The sequence below is a fragment of the Exophiala mesophila genome (assembly GCF_000836275.1).
Source record: "Exophiala mesophila strain CBS 40295 unplaced genomic scaffold supercont1.4, whole genome shotgun sequence".
Lineage (NCBI taxonomy): Eukaryota > Fungi > Ascomycota > Eurotiomycetes > Chaetothyriales > Herpotrichiellaceae > Exophiala > Exophiala mesophila.
Window position 1 is genome coordinate 1,236,908 of NW_015622507.1, and position 22,217 is coordinate 1,259,124.

Here is a 22,217-nt window from a genome sequence, read left to right on the forward strand (position 1 = left end):
GGCTTTGGGCGTTGCGTGCTGACAATGCTTCAACGCCTACTGGCTAAATCTCGCACTTACTTTATATTATCGTCAGACCACTAGTTGACTTTTGTGAGGAGTCATCAACGGCGTCCATCGATGAAGATCAGTCATCGCTTTGTACTGGATCCTATCACGATTTCTGCTTTCCAATGCCCGAAACCTCCGCTACTGGTCCAAGCATTATCCATGGCCTCCATTCCCACTTCAAGCTAGCATCCTCTACTTGGAACCCCATTGTCGCATGCATTGGCCGGCAAGGAAGTCTTCCTACGAGACCTCCTCCCATGAACCATCCTTACAATCGTCCATTCCGAAAGTCTTCTGCTGGTCAGGCTTTTCAGTCTAACTAGGCTCACCAGTTCGCATGGAGACTGAAGCCACGGATACTTCGTTACACGCCGATCGTGCTTGTAACTCATGCCGGCTCCGCCGCGTCAAGGTATGCCCGCCCTCTTTGGCCTAGTCAGACCACTGCAAACTCACTCCATTCCTCCAGTGTGACAAGAAACTCCCGGGGTGCTTTCGATGTGAGAAGCTTGGGCGACCATGCACGGGTTACGACCTCGAGCGGAAATTCCTTGATGAAGGGGCCAAGGTTCGAAGAAAGTATGACGGGGCTTTCCAGAATGCCAGTTCCAATTCCAATTCCAATTCATTGCCCAATCCCAACCCCGAACCCAGTCCAAATCCTAATTCCAATGGCCACGACCTCCCGGCGAACACAATGCCTCCATATCAGAGAACAGGCCTAACCTCCATTCCAACGCCCACATCGCCATCCCAGGTCTCCTCTAGATTCCTCTCCGGTATTCTGGCCGACAACACGTCGCCCGGTACACAACAATATTCCTCTCCTTCACGGGATCAAAGCCCCAAACTATCAAACATCCTCCCACCTCTGACCCCCTCGCCGGCACTGACATCGGCCTTCCCCGCAAACACATTCAAGCCGAGTCCTTTGGGTAATTCCAGGTACTCTACCTTTGACTTCCTGTCCAATTCAGTCCCATCATATGCTGCCACGGTACAGCCTGTCCAGCCGGTACAGCCAGTCCAACAAGGGAGCCCGCCTCTTGCTCTACCGACTGTTGCCAATACGCTCCCGCCTTTCAGGCACGACCTTGGTCGGTACGCAGATCAAGGACAACCCGAGCCAACCGAGCATCCAACCGCGAAACTTCTCCGTGGTCAACAACAGTATGCACCTTCGGAGATTTCACTCGACTATTCCGTCGACGATGACTATTTTGACCTTGACATTGACATGTACTACGCAAACGGTAACAATGCCTGCGGTTTCATCCCTGGTCTTCCGGTCATTGCATCGGATGCTGCGGAGCCTGAGACCGACGACGACTTTCTGACCAGTGACTATGCATCGATTGGCGGCAGGTCAGCATCTACTGATGGGTGAGTGTCATCTGCTCTTGGTCCATCCATATCCAGGTGGAATCAAAGACATACTGAAATTTGTGGCTAACCACGACGCCGTTTTTTAGATCTGAAGGGCGCCGTAAACGCACTGAATATAGTCAAAAATACCTCAATGAGCGGACTACCGAGTTAACTTGCTTGACACGGCACTTTGTACAGGCCATATCTCCCTGGCTTGACTTATTTGACCTAGATACCTACTTCAGCCGGATTGTCCCTGTCAAGGCTGTCCAGAATGTCATGTTACGGTCGGCCATGGCAGCGGTAGCTGCCAACCAAATTGGGCAGCTGATAGCCAACAAAGCCCCTCGAGAGGATTTGGCTCATCTCCTGCCAATAATAGACTCGGCCAACGTAGGAATGCAACCGGCCGACTGGTTTTACAAAGCTGCCAACTACTACGACCGAGGGATCTCGTACCTAAGGATCTTCCTTCAGCGATGGTTGAACAACCCAGGGAATGATCTGACTAGCTTGACGGGCCACGCCTCACGATACAATGCTCTTCGGAACTTCTCTGAGTCCGCGCAAGACAGCCACAAGAGTTTCAACTCGCCGAATAAGCGTCGTCGACTCCAAGAACAATCGCACGGGGCAGATATGGAACCATTGCTGGCCGCTATTTCGGTTTTGTCGCTGTATGAAACGCTGGATTCGTCTACAGATGGGTGGTCGCAGTAAGCAATATTACCCACTCTCGCTGTCACGTTCGCCGCCGGGTGACTGAAAGTTGCCACTAACCGTATGTTTAGGCATCTCGACGGGTTCAAGGCTCTGCTGGAGGCGAAGATCCTCCCTCAAGCCATGTCTGCTCCGCGGCCCAGAGGAGATCCTTATATCTCGATGAAAGCAGGTAGGGCTGCGTTTTGGAACTTTGCCCGCGCCGACTACATTGCGGCGTACGTGAACAATTCCAAGACCCGCCTTGACACGGAAAACCTGACCATGTGGCGCGCGGCTGGACTGTCGGTCACGGAACAAGGTGTGTTGACATATGGGGCGCAGACGACGACCAATGCTGGGTTGTCGTATCTGCCTAGCGATAGAGAAGATTCGGTAGCTTGCTCACTCATCTGGATTGTGCTTCGCGTGATGAATTTCATCGCTCCACAGGACGACCAAGTACCACCATCCGGTGTGCCTGGCAGCGGGATCCGAGGACCCCGCGGTGCGCCCTCAGCGGGAAGGTCGATTCAACAACGGATCGAAAAATGGGGTCATCTGCGACAGCAACTCCAGGAATGGTACGACAGTCTTCCGTTTACGTTTCAGCCTTATGCAACGATGAGCACGACTGCACAGAGTGATTCTGAGCCGACAGAAGAACACAAGAATCGGTTTGTGAAATTGTATTACAGCGTGCCGTTGTGCGCGGCGGCGTTGCAATTGTATCATTTTGCGCAGATTCTTTTGGTGCTCAACCAGCCCGTCGATGAGAAGGACGCAAAGCATCTGGCCAAACGACTGCAGATGTTCCGGAAGGTGTCGGAAGAATCGGAGCACCACAGTCGGCGGATTTGTGGCATTGCATTGGGCAAGCCTCCCCCAGCGGTTAGCCGGCAGATGGTGCATTCGCTATACTTGGCCGGGGTCTGCTTTGAAGAGGACCAGGACCGAAAAGTGGTGGTAGACCTACTCCATAATGTTGAAAAGGATACAGGGCTGTCGACAGCGCAACGGCTCAAGGATCTGAGGGAACAATGGGGTTGGCAGGACGAAGTCATGGAGGTTTGAACGAGCGTTTGGGGTGACTGATAAATATGTTGTTGCAGCGGGAGGCTTGGATATATATCTCGATAACGACTTGATTTGAGGTTCTTGTTGGGCTCATGGCGTCCCAAGGCAGGTTGGGACTTAGGAAGAGGATTTTGTCATGCCGGCGCCGAGTGACTGCATATGAAAGGATGATTATATGACATCTCAGACACGATCATGGGTGCTCCGACAAAACTGCGTAGTAGTGTAAAGAAGAAGGCAGAGAGAATGGGAATCTCATGGATTCTGAGAAATAGCGGTTGAGTCATGTTTGTTCGAGGAGAATTGATGCGGGCCAAGCAAGTGCTCGCTCGCCTTCGCCCGTGACTGCCCAAACTGGGCATTCTGAACGACATCCATCGCACCTGCCGCTGCAGGAGGAAGTGTCATACATATGTCATCTGGACAAAGCAAGGCAGGAACTGTATCCATCACACCCGGGGCTCCAAGCACGGCAGGAACTGCCTCACTTCTGCCAAACTTCCGACTGGATCTCAACTGCCTTGCCTTGCCTTGCCTTGCCTTGCCTTGCCTTGCACTCGCAAGTCTTCTACTCGGAGAAATATTCCGAAACCATTGGGTCTTGACTTGGTCATACAGACTTCCACCATACATCCCCTGAAGTAGCAATGCACTTCCCCTCCCAATAGACACTCCGGCCGGAGAAGGTGTGCTCCAAGCTGCTTCTGCCGCTATCCGCATGTCGGCCCCAAGTCAAGCAACTGTGGTCTTCTCGGTGGAATTGAGGATAGAGCCTTCGAAAATGCGCCGTCGCTATATGTTAGTGTTGTCTAGATTTAGGAAGCTGTCTCAGTTCTAGGTGATTGTGAAACCCTAGGTTGGGGAATGGCCCTTCGTTGCACAATGACCGTAGTCGTAAGGGAGCCAAGGACGATAATATAATGTGGGTGGTTCCGGGTCGCTCGCTTCATCCAAAAGGAGTCTTGGGCCGGAATGGGCCTTGACCAGCCTTCCATCTTTGCTCTTTCTCCTTGCTGAATCTCCAGCAGCCATTCTTGCCGCGCATTCTGTGGGCCTCACTAGGACTCAGCTGCTCAAGTAAATCCTCGACCATATCGGATTTAGTGTCATTCCGCCTTTCGAAGAATGTCGACTCCCACTTCCTCCCCTCTGTATGCTCCTTTTTCCTCATATGCCTCTGAGCGGTCTCAAGTTTCGACTTCTGCTCGACGACAGCAGAATGATTCACCTTGCGGATGGCGTCAAAAGTCGGACCCCATGCATTTCGTGACTCCCAAGGATCTTGGTCTTGGATAGGTCGAATAATCATGGGTGCCGGTTGATTTTGAGGATCAGCAAGGTCAAAAGAATCGATCTCGTTGCCCTCGGCGTCAAAGATTTGGAATCGGGAACTCCAGCTCCCACGCAGGGTGAAGATGGGCGTTGCAGAAGAGTCATTGGTCTTGTAGATGGAGGCTTCGAAGCAATTCCGCTCGCCTCCCCAAAAGCCTTTCCCAATGAACCGGATTTGGGCAGTGAAACCACTTGAGGCGATGACCTTGTATGTGTCGTTCAATTCTGGCCATGGCATGCCTGTTATGACACTACGAGCAGTGACATCCGGTAAGGGAATCAGATACCTCTCGTTAAACTTGTCAATGGTGACCACGGCGTGGCCAGACTGCCGGATCAGAACCGATGTTCCAGAAAGGGTTGTGACTTGAGTGGAATATGCCTCGGCATGAACACCGTGTTCGTCTGAAGAGAGATAACAGGCCGTAGTTGGCGGGTGATGTGAAACCTGCTCAGAAATGACTCTAACGGAGGCAGCAGACGACTTCTCATCGTCCAGGTCGAGTTGGGTATATTCGCAGAAGAAGAGCTCTCCAAGGAAAGGATTTAATGGCTTCTTGAGGCCCTCTTTGACGGTTCGTCCAACATAATACTGGCGTTGCAAACAAGAGAGATAATGCTTTAGGACGCACAAAAGACGTCTTTCAGGAGTATCTTCATGAGCGGAGGCGACAAACAGAGCAGGTCGCTCGGCTAGATAAGATGGAAATTCGATGAGAGAAGAGGGTGCTAAGATGAATGGCGGGGCGGTAATATGAGAGATGTCACCTCGTACAGTGGACAAGAAGGAGATGAAGTCCTTGAGGGCGGACAGGTTGCCCATTCTTGCGACCATGGCTTATTGAGGAGGTGATAGTCCCCAACTGTTGATGATTCTTCTGCTTCAATCTCGTCAACGGGGGTCGAAAAAGCCAAGGTGCGGGGCGCGTGCTGGTGAAGAAGGACGCTGATATGGATGAACGATATCGTTGGTTGGCTCTGATCAAGTATTCGCCAATCGTCTTGCTCAGGTCAATAATGATGGGTCGCATGGAAAGAAACAAAGAATGTTGCACGGATATATATGACTTCTATACAGCTGAAGCACATGCGTCTGTAAACGCGGAGGCGGAGTGAGTCGTCATGGATTGGTGTGGAAATGCTAATGAGAGAAAGTAGGATGGAGCCGTTTCATGGTGCGCCCGAAGCCCTTGCCAGCAAACAGTGGGAGTGGCAGGCTGCGAATCTAAGGCATGTTAATGCACGCGTGACGCGGCCGAAAGAGTGGATGGTGAGGATAATGAGGATAAGATCTCTTGGGGAGGTCGTGGTCAGAGAAGCGTTTCATAAAGATGGCATGGAGATATGGGGGGTCAAGATGGTCCAATCATATTAAGCGATGCGGCCTCAGTCTGCGATCTCTGGGAAGGAACGTTGACGAATGCTGGTGGCAAGATCACCGAATGGCAGGAACGACCAAGCACCAAGGCTCATGTCTCAACCAACCAGATTGACTCCTGTTTTGAGCTAATCCATATGTCGTTAGATTATCTTCTTGTCGATACCAAACTCTCCATCGCTGACCTCCATCACGCACCCTGCGCCACCACTGCCCGACTTTCATTTTCATCACTCTCGTTCTTTAGTCTGCTTTGGGATGTCAGGTAGCTTTTACTAAGCCATGGGAGGTGATATATCATCGGAATGATGATATTCCGCTGAATCGAGAGTGGTCTTCTTCTTTGGTCTGTTGGTTATAAATAAGTAGTCCTTACGTCTAAAACTTTAATGCTTCTACATACGTACGACAGCACAGCCCTCGATGTTCGTCATGACTTGGCGACGACTTTTAACTCTCCGGCGTCTCGAGAAGGTAGTTTACGAGGTCAGGAGTGAGATATGCCCCATAATCTCGTAATTTTGAATGTTGCTTGTCAGATTCATCATACCCATGATGCCCATGAACACGTACCCTCAGACGTCGTCTTCCCGAGCCACACCACGAAATAACCACAATCACCACCCTGACCCAGAACCTTCACATCAGGTCATTCGGAGTCGTAGGATGATTCTCCTGCCGGTCCCGTGTGGCCTACTCAGGCAGGTGCAGACACGCCACCCCCGTTGAACAGTAGCCCAAAACCCCGAGTTGGGTGTTCAATCCTTGAAGTGCACATCGATCGAGGAGTCCTCCACAGCCATTATCAGGTCTGCGAGATTTAGCATTCTCGATGGCCGAAACACGACGAATGATGGAGGAGACAGAAAGATATCCATCCAATCGTTGTGTTGGATCATCGCCCCTTCCTAATGTGACCTGAACCTGGTCACCATTGCTCCTGCAGGACTTGATATCTGCCTGCCTGTTACGCCGGCTGGTCGGAAGGAGCTGTGAGATGGCAGGAGCTGTGTCTTGCAACTAGGTAGACATTGAATTTCTCTCTCTCTCTCTCTCTCTCTCTCTCTCTCTCTCTCTCTCCCTCTCTCGTGTTCGTGGTGAGATGAGTTTAGTGAGACAGCAGAGAATCATGACACTGGCGCTGCGCCTGCTCTGCTTTCAACAACGGCACCCGACCCACTAAGTGCCTGCCCAAGCCAGTGGAAGCAGACCTGCTGAACTTACCAAGTACATATATAGAAGACATACAGCCATAGCTTCCATCCTCATCCAAGGAGACACAGTTCGCGGTCTAAGGCCGTGAAGTTGTGACAAGATGGCATTCATATGCACATAAACGCCTGTAGAGACGCTGCTGTCGTGGTCTCCCAGTATCTGTTTCACTTGAACTCCGGACAAAGCTGTGCTCTTTCTCTTTTTCAAGCTCTCTGTATAGTTAGTGCGTGTCTCCTAACCAATCTTTACAACTCGATGAATCCTATCGATAGACAGGGGAAGGACTCGAGAGGCAGTGCCTGACGATGAGACAGTAGGAGAACCATAACAATTCGAGGGTGAGATATAAAGACATCTTTCTGCCCAGGCCTTCTGTCATCGCAGAGGGAAGGTTTGAGTATATGCAAGCCTGTGAAGCTGAGGGATGGACAAATAGGAGCCAATGGATGGTGAAGGCTGGGTTGAGATATTGTATTCAGACCGCACGACAGATTGAGATTGAGCCAGGATGGCAGGCTATCCCTAGAGGCATAGAGTAATAGCTAGAGAACCGCGTCTCTCAGAAGGGAGTAACAAGCCTTTTCAGAAGACACGCTTGCACCAGCCACGAGATATTGAATATGCTTCAAGTTATGCGATATCATGATCAGTAGGCACAATCATTCCCAGCTACAGGTCAAATGGAATAGAAAAGCGGTAGCTGGTGCTGCTGCTTCTGCTGTGAAATGTGTACATGTCTCTGCTCATGTCTCACAAGCGTTCTACCTCATTGCTCGAGGAATCGTCATGACAATTGACCCATCATTTGAGACCTGTATCAGACAAAGTACGACCTTTGATCTCGCTAGCAGAGGCAAAATCAGACTCAAGTCAGCAAGACTCTTTGCAATTCTCATTCTCATTGCCAGAGGCCAATATGGACTCACCATCACGGTATCGAACCTCAAGATTGCGGACTGTTCCAGATATCCGAATGGTTTTAATTCGTCAGGGGGGTGGCCAATCCAGTGGTGTCCCAAAAGTGGGTGGTCTGGGGCAATCGCTGCCCACCCAGCTCCTCGTCCAAATGACAGGATAACGGGTTTCGAGAAGTTCGCGGGAAGATTATGGTCGGCTCGGACGGCAACTGCAAAAGCCAGCCAGCCATCTTGTCCATCTTCCAAGGGCTGCAGTTCAAGCCGCAGCTGCTTTACGAGATGCTTCATTCCTGCATCTCCTAACTATGAAGGACACGGCTGCGACGCCTCGAGTAAGCCCGAGACAGCCCAAGGGGACCCTCGCGGTGCCACTGATATTCTGCATTGCAGCGTTGCAGCGTTGCGGCAGGCCTAATCATCGTTCGACTTTCGACCGACTGGTCAGTCCCACGGCGATGGCCGACTCAAGAGAATTGGCGAAACAAACCTGGTCGTCTGTTGGAACATTACGTACTCGGGCGTCATGCACCTACCAGATTTTCCATGACAATGCATGCCGTAAGGAGTCGTAGAGGGGGTTGGTGCAGGCCGAGGAGCCGAGACGGTCTGCCGCCTGCTGCTCCGGCACATGTTAGATCAGACTGTCTCGTCCCTTGTGAGTCGTCCCAGGTTTCACGATGCGAAACACTCCCATTCGTCAATCGGTCAGCATGCACCAAGGATTAATGCTCACTCCATATGCTGCATTTGTCAATGTTGAGAAAATCCCTGCTTGGGACACGGAGGACTAGCATATACCTTCTGAAGAAAGAGAATTTCGACGTGCTAACACTCTCTGGGATCAAGTTTCCAACCCCAAAAACCCTCTCTGGGAAGCCGGCCAGGAAATCCCCAAGCCTGTTGAAATGCACCTACCTGTAGCTGCTTTATGGAAAGACCGGGTCTCCTTGAATGGTCAGAATCATTTCCTAGCTCCCTCTGCACGAGCTGTTAGCGGGTTCGTAATTGACCGTGCAGAGCGAATCTTGACTTCGCATGATACATGTCCTCAACTCAGACTATTGAAGTCGCTTGGATGCTCAAAGGCCTCAGTACGAGCTCTAGGCATGAAAACTCTCGACTGAAAACGAATAACGTGTCATGATGAGAGCACAAAGTTCCTTGGTGATTCTCCGCCTTGCCAGTAATGCGCCTCTTCATCTCTGTTTCTCGTCGCTGTCAACGTTGATAATCCAGCCAACTGTCTGTGGCATGACGAGGACGAGAGGGACAAGGACACTGTTGTAGAGCATCGGCATCGATGTGATGACTGATGAATGGAGCTATCGTAAGTATGAAGCAATCCGGTGGAATTCGCGACCAAGTCCAGGTCCCAGTTTCGACAGGGGTTGCTGACTCTCCTCGCTTGCAATTTGGCCGCCGTTGACCCTGGCACCATCGCGCCAGAACAAATTGCCATGCCGATCGCCGACAAACATTGCGACATAAGCGCGGCAAGGACTACAGTATCTTTTGTCCACTTACAGGGGCTGTCGTAAGTTGCAACCTGCTGTAACTAGGGTCACGACCCAAGACTATTGTTGTTGCGTCGAGACCAAAGCGAAATTGATCAGGCTGATGAAAAACAAATCCTCAAATGCGACGGGTTTGAGACGTTTGAATTCAACGTCTTGTTGCACGGATCTGTGAATTGCCGGAACCCAGGGCGAGTGGAAGAGGAAAATGCCAGACGGAGCACGTGACACCTCTTGCAGCTTAATACTACAGTATCAACTCTCTATTCTGCTCTGTAGATATTCACTTTACATACCTCTTGAAAGACGGAGGCATGATGATTCCTCTTTTCCTAGTGACCAGTACTGTGATGCTCGGGCACCATATTGGGTTTGCCGATGCACGTTCACAGCTTGGGATTCTCGAAAAGCCCCCAGTGTGACTTAAGGGTCTCTCGATGAAGGGGTAGACTCCATGCCATCCATGTATTGATGTGTTGGCACAGACCCTTTGAGCCTGCCTAATCCTATCTAGGTGTGAAAAACACACGACTCGGAACGCTTTTCCATGGGCTATCGCAGCCCCCAGCAATCCTGCAGGTCTATCTATAGAGTCTCCCTCAAAAAAAAAAATCGCCCCACCCCTGGCAGTAACTCGAACCGACCAGGCCGGCTCTTGATCCTTTCCAGCCTCCAGATTGGCATCGTCTTGATACAGTGTGCTTTGGATCTAGTATGTCACCCTCCCCAAAAGGAAATTGTCTAAAACATGAGTTGATTCATCATCGTGCGCGCAGTGGAAACCACCAATCATAAATCGTTAAAAATTGCAAAACAGTCAGACCATCCCCAGCTACCTCATGCCTTGCAGGCTATCCATGTCAACACAAATGGAAGCTTCTTTTCAAGTGGATGTCGTTGTTGGAAACAGCGAGTACGATACTCGGGTGTTGCGTCGTGGACGCGAGCTCCCAGTGTTGGCTCTTCTACGGCCACCCATTGCCTTGGTAGCATCGCCGGCGGAGATTGAAGATTTTCGGTCAGGAATAGTGATTCTTGAACCTGACCACATTTCCTCAATTCCACACGGGGCTGAGGCTCCTTCTGTGCATTCATCAGGTTGACTCGCAGGCGTCGAGGGGCTAGTTTGAGAGCTGTCGCGGATAGTCTCTTTGCTGATCCTTTCCACCTCGTCCACTGGGGCTATGCTTGTCGATTCAGTGTCCAGCTTGTCCATTGCATCTCCAAAGTTGGCAAGGTGGGCAAAGTCTGACAGACTAGTGCTGGAATTCGAAGACCGGTGAGTACCTGCGATTGACGACGCTATCGAAAGGATAATGCTTTCTTGTGAGCTTGACTTGCTCATGGTCGACTTTGGGCTTCGTCTGTAGTCTGAGGCAGCTTCCACAGCCATGTCATGCCCATCAACGACACTAGTCATTTTCTGGGGAGGAGATACCGACGGAAAGGTTGTTAGTGCATCAATCCCCAGCCCCAGCAGTGGCGAAGCAGGCTCATCGAAGGATGCAGACGGGACCAGGCCGAGCCTGGTAAGAGGTGCCTTGGTAGTCGCTTGCATCATAAGAGGAGTCGACGCCGAGGACGAAGCATCTTCTGTAGTGGCCTGTTCAATGAGCAGGAACCTGTCCTGAGGGAGCCGCCCAAGCGAGTGAGGAGCAGCGTTGATGGGCTTGCCTGACCCACTTTCTGGGAAATGATCATCATCCGTTGGATGGTCCCACGAATAATCAATCGCATCCTCCCAGCTCTCCATGTCGGCCTGCTGCACGCCCAGAGACAGCGATTCCTCACTATTAGCACCTTGCGGCCCAGGAGAAACAGGAGTGCTGGGGATGTCGTCGGCAGTAACCATGGACATGACATTGTCGTAAGCCCGGTCGAATCGCATTTCATCAGACGATTGACTTATTCTCCGCATGTTCGGTGAGACCTGATTTGCGGAAGGACTTTGAGCCCCGCGAAGAGACATCGGTTGAGGAGCTACTGGCGAATGAACAGATATGAGAATGGTTTTATCTTCTTCTTCCTCCGGTATCACCTCTGTCACCAACTTTGGTGGCGATGGAAGAGGAATAGTCCGCAACGGAAGTGCAATGTCATCTCGGGTCGACACTGCGTGAACTGCATCTGGGACGAGGGGAAGTGGCTTTCCAATAATGCTGTTCCGATTGATTGGATTCATGAACGAGAGTTGCGAAAGGTCGTGATGAGGATTCAAATCACTTGCAATGATAGATAACCTTGTTGGTCGAGAGAAATTTTCCATTGAACGAGACATGCGAAATTCTGGAGGGCTGAAGGGGGACAGTAACCCATCCTTGGGCGGTGGCAGAGGCCGCGTAGGTGTAGTTGGTAGCGTTGGAACGTCGGTGGTCCTTGGAGCAAAGGGCTCCTCGACGATGACCTCCGACTGGGAAGTGGCAATAGGCAGATCTGAGGTTGGGATGCCGCGGACGACATCCTCCGCTTGTTGCTCCGACCGAATGGCATGGAACTCGGACACCAGCTGAGTCTTGGTGGCTGTGTTTAGCCTCTGGAATTGGGCTTGATCTGCATGAGTGAGATGCTGAAAATCAAATGGTGATGATATCGCCTTTTTCAGGTCGGGCCCTGGCATTTCACCATTAGAAGTGGTGAGATGAGCCCTGGCGGACGACTTACGCTTCGGACTGCCCGCGAACAAGCGATGGGTTGAGACGTGGTCTTCGCGATTGTCTCCCCGGGCAGGTTCTGACTGAAGCGGGAGTAGATTGAGCATGCTGCCTTGACGCTTGAGCATCCGAGTCCCTCTGGAGATGAGATTTTTGGCGGTACTTTCAGTGCGATCAGAAGGAGACCGGGTAGTACCTGCCAGACTTTGGCGAGAACCAGGACGGGATGAGTGCTCGTTGGATACATCCGACAACGACCGGGCATACAAAGATAGTGATGAGTTCACCGTATTTGACCTTGATCGACCCTTGTGACGAGGTGATCCATCCCGGCTGTCGGCTGAAGGGACGAAATACTCCTTCTTGAGGTCGTGGAGGGCTTGTCGGGAAGGTTCAGCAGCGTCCTTGGAAAACCAGTCATGAGCGATGGCATGCATTTTATCACTGCCCTGCTTTGAATGTCCTTGGGCCCATATGAAACGACCCATCTGGCTTCGTATGATGGGGTGCTGAGCTGGGGCTCACTGGCCACTGGCTGGAGTCACTCACTCGCGGAAAGTCGACTTTGAGTGGGCAATCGTCTCTGATAAGAAAATGGAGCATGTAACAAGGAGGGGCCAGGTCGATTCGGACGACCACAGGAAGGGCGAAGACGAGTGTCGAATGGAGGGAAACGTTTCGTCAGATACTAGTAGTGCTGGAGACACCATGAATAGCTCAAGGTCATGACAGATTGGGCAAGGCGGGGCTCATGGTTCGACGTCCACGCTTGGAGACAGAGACGGTTTCATCAATTGACGAGGTGTGTCGACTCGGTTTTGGTATGTGAGGGACTGGTAACGTCTCTTGCGGCTCAGTGTGATATGAAGTCCGTTCGAGGAAGCGAGGGGGCAAATCTGGGGTATGAAGGCAAGCGAAAACTTGTTGAGTACAATAGAGCAAACAGAAACCCGAGCACCGGAGAGGAGATGATACAAGATAGTGGCACAGAATTTGATATACAGATCGAAGGAAGAGAGTATCCCAAAGCTGGGAGAGGTAAAGAGATATTACTTAGGGCTGTACTTGCAATTGTACCATTGGCAGAACCAACAACGCAGGTGGAGTGAGAAAGCGTGTTGGTCAATGGAGAAGGTACCAGGAGAGCAAGTATTCCCACATGCAGAGACGTGGAGAGTCTAGCAGCTAGAGGCGTAGAGCCAGGGTGAGGACAGGTGCAAGCTGCCGGCAAGGCTCTGCAGGCGATGGCGGGACACGGGTTGGGTCCCCTCAACGACACCGAAAGGATAATATTTGGGGGTATGATTATGCTTCGGGATCAACGCGTCTTGAGACAGCGGGCGCAGAAGGAATCCCCATATCTGCAGCAGTGACAACAGGGGAGCGAGACTGAGGAGAGCGCAGCATCGGTGGATCGTGAAGGAGCAGGCGAGGAGATTTGATGGGATCGATAATGGTCAGGAACGGAGGGTTTGTCGAGTGGGTCGGTGGATATGGCAGATGCATCAAGTGGGACTGTGCATTGCGTGGGCGGAAGCCACTAGCCGGGACCTTGTACTCGGGAACCAGGGACGCGGAACCAGGGGGGAAGTGGTCACCAACCTTGTAATAATCTGTGCCTGGTGAAAAGACACACGACCCTGGTCTCCGATCCTGAGGTGGATTAGTTTTGGCATCATTGGCCCTGCATTTTGTGGCTCAGGCAGCCGACCAGCAACTACGGAGTACTTGGGATGAAGAGCGTAGGCCTAGGGGCCTAGCCAGTAGCAAGCATGCAAGCCACGAGGAGAGTTCTTGCGGTGGCCAGTGTGTTTGACAGGTAGCTGTCAAGATCGCCCAACGGCGTGACAGCGTCAAGATCGTGGAGGGTAGGAAGATCACACAACCTCGAGGGACCTGGGTCATTGTCGATTCGACGGGGATTTGTCTCTCTAGGAGCAAAGTCTCAATCAGTTTTTCGTGTTTAACTTTGTGCCCACTGCCACGACGATTTGATTGTGGAATGCTGCACACACAAGTAGTATGAAGTTGCTGAGTGGTGATTGGTACGCAGGGTAGGGACGTAGGAGCGAGGGAGACAGATCCTTTGCCTAGCGTACTCTGTAATTCTGTCCGGCTTTCCTTAGCTGGTACGACTCGGGACGAGGGCTGGGGCTTGGGGAGGTTTGGTCCCTACTTAGGATCATCGTCATTGCTTGGAGGTGGCCCGCCTTACCTGGACCATAGTCGATTTGGCCGTGCTTTGCCCACGCACACTGTACAGTAGTGTGCGGTTCCAGCGGCTTGTACTCGTAGGGGGTGTTTTGACTATTTCCCGCAGGGTAGGGACGGAGAATCCGCGCGATGCCCTTGGCTAGCGAGACAGGGGGGAGATGACGCTACGTTCAAGCGCCATCGAGCCCCCGGAGGTCGAAAGCCAAAGTGTAGTGTGACTAATGATGTGAAGATTGAGTTGAAGAGGAGGAGGGAGAAGGAGAAAAATGCATTAAGAAAATGTGCACCTGCATTGGGCAGGTGCCACACACATGATGTACAGGGCAGGTGTGACCGTCACGTTGAGAGTTGCAGTGATGCACACGTGACGGCCGAGAGCATGAGAATCACATACGGAGGATACGTATACCGTTCTTATTCTCCATGCTCACGAAAACAGTAGATCCCCCTCGAGTTGGCCATGCAACTGTTCCAGCTTTGTGTACAAAAGACACATGCCTAAGACCAAGATCCCCAGAAGCTAAGTGTCAGCTGGTTCTCCATAACAAACGCAACAGTACGCCATCTGAAATCAAACAATCAAAAACGATCGTCAACGCTAGCTCTTCGCTGCTAACCAAGGTCTTCGCGGGCGAGCTGTGGCTGCCCAACTCCGTGTACCCATTTTGCCCACCAACTATCTCCTTGAGGGCTTCGAGGTGGGCGGTTCCAGGCAGGGCGATGCCCACAAGTGCATAGGTAGGAGCCCCTCGGTCCTCTGGTGGGAGCAACATGGGGCCTAACGTAGTACCAGGCTTACCAGGTAAGTTTTGCAAGACCTTGGCTACCCTTCTACTCATGTTGATCAACAACCATAATGGGGCCTAGGACCCCCAGCACGGCATTCATGGCGTGGGGCTGGCCCCTGGATATCCGCCGGAGAAGTGACTCTCCCTGACTCTAACCTACGCATACGCCCGTCTACATTTGGGTAGGAGTGGACACCAACGAAATCGTGCTGATCGAAACTTATCGCTCGCCAACAGCCTCCGAGATGGCATCAATAGCCCGAGAGATTGGCTTATCTATTGTATGCATATTCACGTGCTTTTTCTCGTGAGGCTGGCTGGGCGTCCGACAGATTGGCACGTATCAAAAGACATGGTACTCGAGAAGGGGAAGCTTTGTCTCTGAGTGACCCAGGATCCCTAGTCATGACAGTTGACTTTGCACGGAGTATAGGCGAATTGTCGGATTGCTTCTCGAATCACACCTCGAGTAAATCCGGCTTCGACAGGCCAAAGAACCCATGGCGACACTTTGGAGCGGGGACCGGAGCCAAAACCGTCTTAATGCGTACTTATTTATTAGTGTATGCGTGCGCACCCACACGGTACGATCCACCCCGCTAGGTCGAGTGCCTGAGGCAATAATGAGTAGCATTGATTTGGCAAGTCAGGTCCGTCTCCGAAAGATTGAGAGTGGTCGGGAGTACATATGTACATACATACACACATCCTATCTGTCTTGTGCTGACCAGAAGCAATCTCGGGACTCACCATGAAGACTCGGAGCACCGACGCTTCGTTTCTACAGAGACACAACCCATTAGTACCAAGTTGTGAAAATGTTACTTGGTCAAAGTCTAACTCGCAGCCGGACACGAACCCGAGAACGGATCCGTATGTTCTTGCCCTCGCAGATCGAAATGACTTGCGACATGGTTGAGGGTCCACTGATCCTCGAGACTACAAGTTCCTCCAGATTGGGATGCGTGACATGAGATTCTAAACCAAACAAGACAATCAAGGCAGCGATCGTTCCTAATGTGTCGATGAGTTGTCAAAGTTGGATATCCGGGTCCAACAAGATGTTTCCATGCATCATAGGATATGATGGCAATTTACCAACGGTGACCAGTCTCAAACGTCGAGACGAGGTTCAATGGCGATGGACCACGTTGCCAGTTTCTTGCAGCCTTTCTTGACAAGATGTTGCCATGATTGTTAGAACTGTTTGTCCAGTCAATGGGACCAGCCAAAATCCCTATAGTTTCAACTCTGATGGAAGAACAAGAGCCCTGGGATATCCCCCGGCGCCAGCTCCAAGTAAGATCCTATGATGGACTACCTTTCAGCCATCCAAATTCTTTTGGTTAGGCGAGTGACATGATCAGGGGTGTGCTATGTCGCTTCCCCCAGACTGACCTGTGTCTATTGCTGATGGAGAAATGCCACGCGCAGCCTCATCAAGGTCACCATTGTCACGATTGGACGGAGTTGCAATACTCTGAGCAAGTTAGGTATGCTGTACGGTAGATGCCGACACCAACCATCTACCTAAACTACCTGACAGACCTAACTTAGGTACCTTAGCACAGCATTCGCCTACAGCAAAAGAACAGCTCGGTACTGCCTCGTCTCGGTCTCGAGACTGCCTGGAGATATCGATTTGCGTGGGGTGAACGCTCCGTCATGACTCTCGGGCCTCGACCGCGATTGTTGAGCCTTTGATGTCATTGACCGCCCAGGCGCCATGATTTGCGGTCGCAGACGCCACGCCGCATTTTCTGTGCACATTGATAGACGGCTCAAGTATGTTAGCTTAACGAATCTCGATGGATGCATCGCTTACGAGGCTGCGAGGCGGCCTGCATGCTTGGAGAGATGCAGTAGTTAGAACTAAGCCACTTGTGCACATCCCACCCTTGTGGGATTGTTTTCCAAGATCAAGATAAGATAGGTGGGCTCTTGAGATTGGACTTTGCTTTTGAGAATTGATACAGAAGAGATGGCTAGACCAGGCAAGGCTTGAGGTCCTCTGATCTCATCGCCCGCTGTTGGCACGAGCGGCCGAGGGGCGCCCACGAGGCCTCCAAATGGCATCATTCCACTTTTGGGCTGGTGTGCTCAATTCCACGCCCGCTGCACACATGGCTACCTAGGTACCTACCTAGGTACGCAGGCGCTCCAGTCTAGGGGGCCCCCGAACCCAGAGTGATGGTTAACAGCCGTCTGGACCCGGCCCGTCTGCCCGTCTGACACTGATTGACTGACAGTGACGGCCCAACAGCTAGGAACAAGGAAAACGCGACTGACAGCTTGTGGATCGATTCGGGTGCAAGGTTCAGTGGCAGAAGTGGTACCTGAGACCAACTTAGAATCGTAATACTCGTGCGGACCCAAGAGGCGAAGCCATTCGGATGGACATACTCGTTACCTCTTGTGCAAGCATGGGCCAGAAACGTAGCTACCTTCACAAATGGCCAACTTGGGACAGGCGTGCTGGTACTTTCAAGTCTATCCCAAGTACAATCACATATCACCTTGGTAGGGAGGGACCAGTAGGGAGGCACCGCCCGAAGGCGTTGCAATTGACACATACCCCGTATTCGCCCACTGTGGCCCCCACGCAGGTCGTAGGCATCATCTAGCAAGCTGTCGACCCTACAATACCGTAATTACTAGAGAACGAAAAACATAACTGCTATATGGTGTTGATCTTCGTGACCGAGCGAAGGCCGCTTTAGCCTGACCTATGACTGAGCCTTGAATTGAGCATCACTCGTCTAGTCTTAGAAAAAAAAGGAGAGCAGCAAAAACGAAAGATGAACCCCACCTGATTTGACTGCAATGAAACATATTAGTGGAATGAAGGTACATCCATTGAGCAAAGATACGTACACAGATAACCTTTCGATACCGCATCGCTGGAGTCGAACGCGCTACCGTTGCGCCAGGGGTCCAAGTTGGGGGAAAATCTGCATCAATAAAATTATGAACTGGGCTTTTTACATTATCGACATGTTCGATGCCGAGGTGCTTAAGTTGCGGTACTAGGTACTTAACATAATTACTCTCATCCACTGGACCGCTTCTGTGCGAGGGACTTTGGACATCAGACGATGGTTCATGAATCAACAATCTGTTCTGAATTGCACCACCTCCTCAAAAGGGTTCAAATTGAATCTGGTCATCGTACTGTATCTGGACCCCTTGTCGAAAAAGTCTAGTACCTGCATTCGGGAATTCAATAGGGACCAGGTACTACGTACCTAGGTACCTTAGGTACGAGTGTTTCTGCCCACCCTATGGTTATATGTGGACAATCTCTGAACCCTGGACACCTACTGTATGGCCGAGGGGACCTATGGGGGCCGAGACGTCCTCGCCCTTACTTGCAGTTCTGTAGGTATCCCAATCGGGTATTTGATTCCCTGCCGTCCGCGGCTCTCACATCCATGCAGGTACATTTCCACAGTGTCAGCCCACTGTATGTACTGTACACGACAACGATACCGGAGGCTCAGCTTCGGTCTCAAGTCCTCTCCTATGTGTGGCATACAGCTTGTAAATTGGACAATCCTGAGCCCTAGCTTACGGCCATGCTACTCGCTCTGCCCTGAAGAAGGAAAACACGAGGTTCGGGTGGTGGGGGGATGCTTGGAAAACGACTGAGAAACCCCCTCGGTGACTTCCATGGTAGTTAGCTGGCACTGTTCTTCGGCGTTCATCTCGATGGTGGATAAGCGAGAAGTGCTGACAGGTAGACCAATACACGAGGTACCTACTCCGTATGTATTCGTAGTAATAAATAGTCACTCTAACAGTCACTCTACTTTAGGTGGTCCTTTCTTCGTTTAACAAATGTCGCAAGTCGCCCTAAGTAGGCTGGTCCTCAAAATAACTCTCCAGGAGAGTGGCCCGCCCAATCAATTATTACGGAGTAGGTCGGTAGGTCAGGTACCTACCTCAGGTACCAAAGGCGGTGATTGCCCCTTAGGCTTTCGGAGGGCCGGGGGCCTAAAGTCAAACCCACGTCGTAGGCTGTCACGCTGTCAGGGCCGAGCACCTGGGGACTGAGGCCCTGAGGACCCTTCTATCTGGAGTCAAGTCCAGACCCTTCTCTACTCCAGATAAAACTCTACTTCAGGCAACCTTTCACGAAGCCTCCAGTAACCACCAACATCTATTCACAGGGTCCAGCAACATTCAGGGTCATTCTTGGTGTTCATGTTGTCGAGTGCTTTGTCGACAAAACTTTTTCTTGCACGTCTTCACAAGGTTGACCGTCACAATCAACATCGAAGTTTTCCCGGGTTTCGCCTACGTTTAGGGTGCTGCCAGTGTCATCTTCAAAGGCGTGGCAGACAGCTATCTAACCCGCTTCTGGATCCATTTCATCAGGCGATGGAGACCGACAATCCTCGTCATCCTCGTCATCCACGACTCTGCATCCGAGACGCGTCTGCAGTTGCCGGCATGAAACTCTCAATCACAAGACGCACACACTTTCTCTCTTCCCTCGAATGAGGATTCTTCCTTCATTTGCTTTCCCTCGCTGTTAGCCACTCACAACACGCCAAAGTGCGGCGATTTGCTATAAGCCCGCAAAGACCCATGTGTCCACTGTCCCCCGTGCGTGCCCCTCCATTTTCCTGCTTCCACTAACGCGTCTGTAGGTTGTTCTTCAACCCGCTTCGTTCTTCGGTTACCATCGTGCCAGTCCATGTTCAGAGTCCACTCAACCATGCCCCTGCGTCTCGCTTCACCTCTGCCACGTGCAGCTGCCACGTCCTACCACTCCCAAGGCCTCTCGCGACCATTTTGAATTTTCTATGCATCTGTGCGAAAAATCCAGACGGGGGACATGTCACATACTAGGTTTTTCTCGGACGCAATAACAAGGGTGACTCAACAACCCCTTCATCACTCTGATGTTCCCGGCACCTTGCGCATAAATTGACCGTAGAAGCCCTTCAGGCGGCCATTGGACCTCAAGCATTTAACTTGGCTTTGAAGAAGATCTGCATCGGCAGGGAATCCTCTACCTCCTCAACTTTTGTCGATCGATGTCCTCCTGAAACTACCAGGATTCAGATCTTGGTAAAGGCAGACTGATTGCGTCTTCCCCACATGCAGTGACTTTGTTTCACATCCACTGTTAATGGCTGCTCGACGTCACTGCCTGTACCGACAGAACACTGTCCCATCTATGTGGATCCTAAAAACTCTTCTCCCGTGACTGTATCTACATCAACTACCCTGTGAAGTCTCACAGCCAGCCTTGATGCAACACTGTCTTGTCTCACCTTGTCCACTGACCGGATTTCTGATGCCGCCAGTCAGGTGAAGAGCAGACGGTTGCCCTCTTCAATGACTCGACGTTCTCCCTCACTCATCCCCTCTTGAACATCCCAGGGCATATTCCCAAGACCCATTGCCCTTTTCCCCTGGGCATTAACTTGATGCCAATCGATCGCGCCGTGAAACCCGATCTCTCCGTCACCACCAGCGCCTGGGAAATCAGGAGGTGGACTGTACTTCAAAGCACTCTTGCGCTGCCGCCCCAGAAACTCCAGATTGGATTTCGTCATCGCACAGGCGGGGATATAGAGAACGCTACTATCCCCCTTACCTACGTGCTCTTTATCGACGGCGTGAATGGTGTCACAATGCCACGCAACATAATCCCCAGGTTCAACTTGGGGCATGCTGACCATGGTTGAGTCGAGCTCCAAGTGTGGATGTGTTTGGGGGTTGTATTCTTGACAAGCTCCAGGCACTGAGTTGGGGAATGTGGCATCAAGATTGAGCCTGCCTGACTCCAAGTCGAAGAATGGCCTCAACATCAGGTAAGACGTGGCATGTCGTAGCAAAGGGCAGACTTTCAATGTGCCCTCTCCAGGCCCAGTCGATGACATGGACAGCCAGCCTTGGAACAGCCGGAACATGCTACAGGCTCCGGCACCATTGTACATGTCCATCTTTGCATTGATACGGTGACACGCATCAAATGGGTCATACCTGTCCCATTGCCCTTGCAGGATGGGCCGGTACACGTGGGAGTACTCGGGATCTTCCCATCGTTCAAGGCTACCCCCGTCTGTGTGCGGACCCAGGGCGAATTTGGCGTCGCCTGGCCGTCGAATGCGAAATCGGTCTGCATATGACAAAGGGTAGCTCGTTGAGATCTCCGACTTTGGATCAGACGAGTGCCAGAAGGACGCAAGAAATGACTGCGTTTTGAGCAGGTTGGGATTGGCCCTCGCCTCGACTTGAGATGGGCTCCAGTACAGCTCGTATACGGCAGGGTCGTCGGCAGGGAATGCTCTAACCTTCGATTGATTTGCGGCGATGTACTCTTTTGCTCGGTGCTTCAAGTCCAACGCTTGGGATCTTGGGACCACGTTGCGAACGACCACTGTCCCACGATGGCGGATCTCGGCTAGCTTTGCTTCGGGGACTTGCCCCGAGGCGACCTCGTGATAGTCAATGACGGGGATGACCTAGAGGAGTAAAGACTCAGAAGTTGGTCAATAGAGGGATCGGTCACTAACATACATCACTGCCCGCTGATTTGATCTCGTGTACTTCGGCCTGCAGGCTCTCTACGAGCCTCTGCCAGGAGCTTCTGATGGCGTTCTCATTCCCCCGAATCAGTTCCTTCTTTAACTGGCTAAACCTTGGCGGAAGCGGGTCTGGCTTCTTACCCGACAAGGAGGGGAAGACAGAACTGATATCTCCAGCTTCCTTGGTCAGAGTCGATGCAGCTCGCTTTCCGACAGCACAGAGACTCTGCTTCATCTTTGCAAAGGTTTGCGTTTTCTTGTCCTATACTTGAGGTGTTTGCTATTTCAAGTTGTTCGACTTTTTTCCTCCAGTTGCGCATCACTCTTTTATGCCTTGAAGTCTTCCGACATCGATACCGGATAGTCTGCCAAATCGGGACTAGTGAAGTTACAGAGGACAAACGAAGAAGGAATTACTCGTGAACGCTGATTGGCAGACCCTCCACCTCTGTTAACCTCGGATTACACTGA

General features: G+C 51.6%; 5 protein-coding genes across 6 annotated transcripts; 1 reads left to right on the plus strand and 4 right to left on the minus strand.

The window, feature by feature from the left end:
• The first annotated feature begins 99 nt into the window (after positions 1–99).
• On the plus strand, positions 100–3,519 carry PV10_05668 (uncharacterized protein). Its single transcript, XM_016370367.1, has 4 exons — positions 100–463; positions 521–1,434; positions 1,524–2,135; positions 2,211–3,519. Exons 1-4 carry the CDS (start codon positions 389–391, stop codon positions 3,190–3,192), a joined length of 2,583 nt encoding a protein of 860 aa, XP_016222660.1. The 5' UTR covers positions 100–388; the 3' UTR covers positions 3,193–3,519.
• Positions 3,520–4,141: 622 nt separating this feature from the next.
• PV10_05669 (uncharacterized protein) lies at positions 4,142–5,362 on the minus strand (the record flags this gene model as incomplete). The annotated part of the gene is made up of 1 exon (XM_016370368.1): positions 4,142–5,362. The coding sequence occupies one exon, from the start codon at positions 5,360–5,362 to the stop codon at positions 4,142–4,144; it is 1,221 nt and encodes a 406-aa protein (XP_016222661.1).
• A 4,620-nt stretch (positions 5,363–9,982) lies between these two features.
• On the minus strand, positions 9,983–13,292 carry PV10_05670. 2 transcript variants are annotated; one of them, XM_016370370.1, is made up of 2 exons: positions 12,213–13,292; positions 9,983–12,161 (listed from the first exon to the last, which is right to left on the minus strand). In XM_016370370.1, exons 1-2 carry the CDS (start codon positions 12,688–12,690, stop codon positions 10,435–10,437), a joined length of 2,205 nt encoding a protein of 734 aa, XP_016222663.1. In that variant the 5' UTR covers positions 12,691–13,292; the 3' UTR covers positions 9,983–10,434. The 2 variants fall into 2 exon arrangements, with proteins under 2 accessions (XP_016222663.1, XP_016222662.1); XM_016370369.1 differs by having other exon boundaries at positions 9,983–13,292.
• Positions 13,293–13,507: 215 nt separating this feature from the next.
• On the minus strand, positions 13,508–15,255 carry PV10_05671 (uncharacterized protein; the record flags this gene model as incomplete). The annotated part of the gene is made up of 2 exons (XM_016370371.1): positions 13,508–13,855; positions 15,034–15,255. The coding sequence occupies 2 exons, from the start codon at positions 15,253–15,255 to the stop codon at positions 13,508–13,510; spliced, it is 570 nt and encodes a 189-aa protein (XP_016222664.1).
• Positions 15,256–20,108: 4,853 nt separating this feature from the next.
• Positions 20,109–22,026, minus strand: PV10_05672 (uncharacterized protein). The gene is made up of 2 exons (XM_016370372.1): positions 21,739–22,026; positions 20,109–21,683 (listed from the first exon to the last, which is right to left on the minus strand). The coding sequence occupies exons 1-2, from the start codon at positions 21,979–21,981 to the stop codon at positions 20,520–20,522; spliced, it is 1,407 nt and encodes a 468-aa protein (XP_016222665.1). The 5' UTR covers positions 21,982–22,026; the 3' UTR covers positions 20,109–20,519.
• Positions 22,027–22,217: the final 191 nt, after the last annotated feature.

Coding starts and splice junctions, on each gene's coding strand:
- PV10_05670 (XM_016370369.1), bottom strand. CDS start 12,690: ATGGGTCGTTTCATATGGGCCCAAGGACATTCAAAGCAGGGCAGTGAT.
- PV10_05668 (XM_016370367.1), top strand. CDS start 389: ATGGAGACTGAAGCCACGGATACTTCGTTACACGCCGATCGTGCTTGT. Junction 464..520: donor GCCGGCTCCGCCGCGTCAAG/GTATGCCCGCCC, acceptor CCATTCCTCCAG/TGTGACAAGAAACTCCCGGG. Junction 1,435..1,523: donor AGGTCAGCATCTACTGATGG/GTGAGTGTCATC, acceptor GCCGTTTTTTAG/ATCTGAAGGGCGCCGTAAAC.
- PV10_05672 (XM_016370372.1), bottom strand. CDS start 21,981: ATGAAGCAGAGTCTCTGTGCTGTCGGAAAGCGAGCTGCATCGACTCTG. Junction 21,684..21,738: donor TCAAATCAGCGGGCAGTGAT/GTATGTTAGTGA, acceptor TTACTCCTCTAG/GTCATCCCCGTCATTGACTA.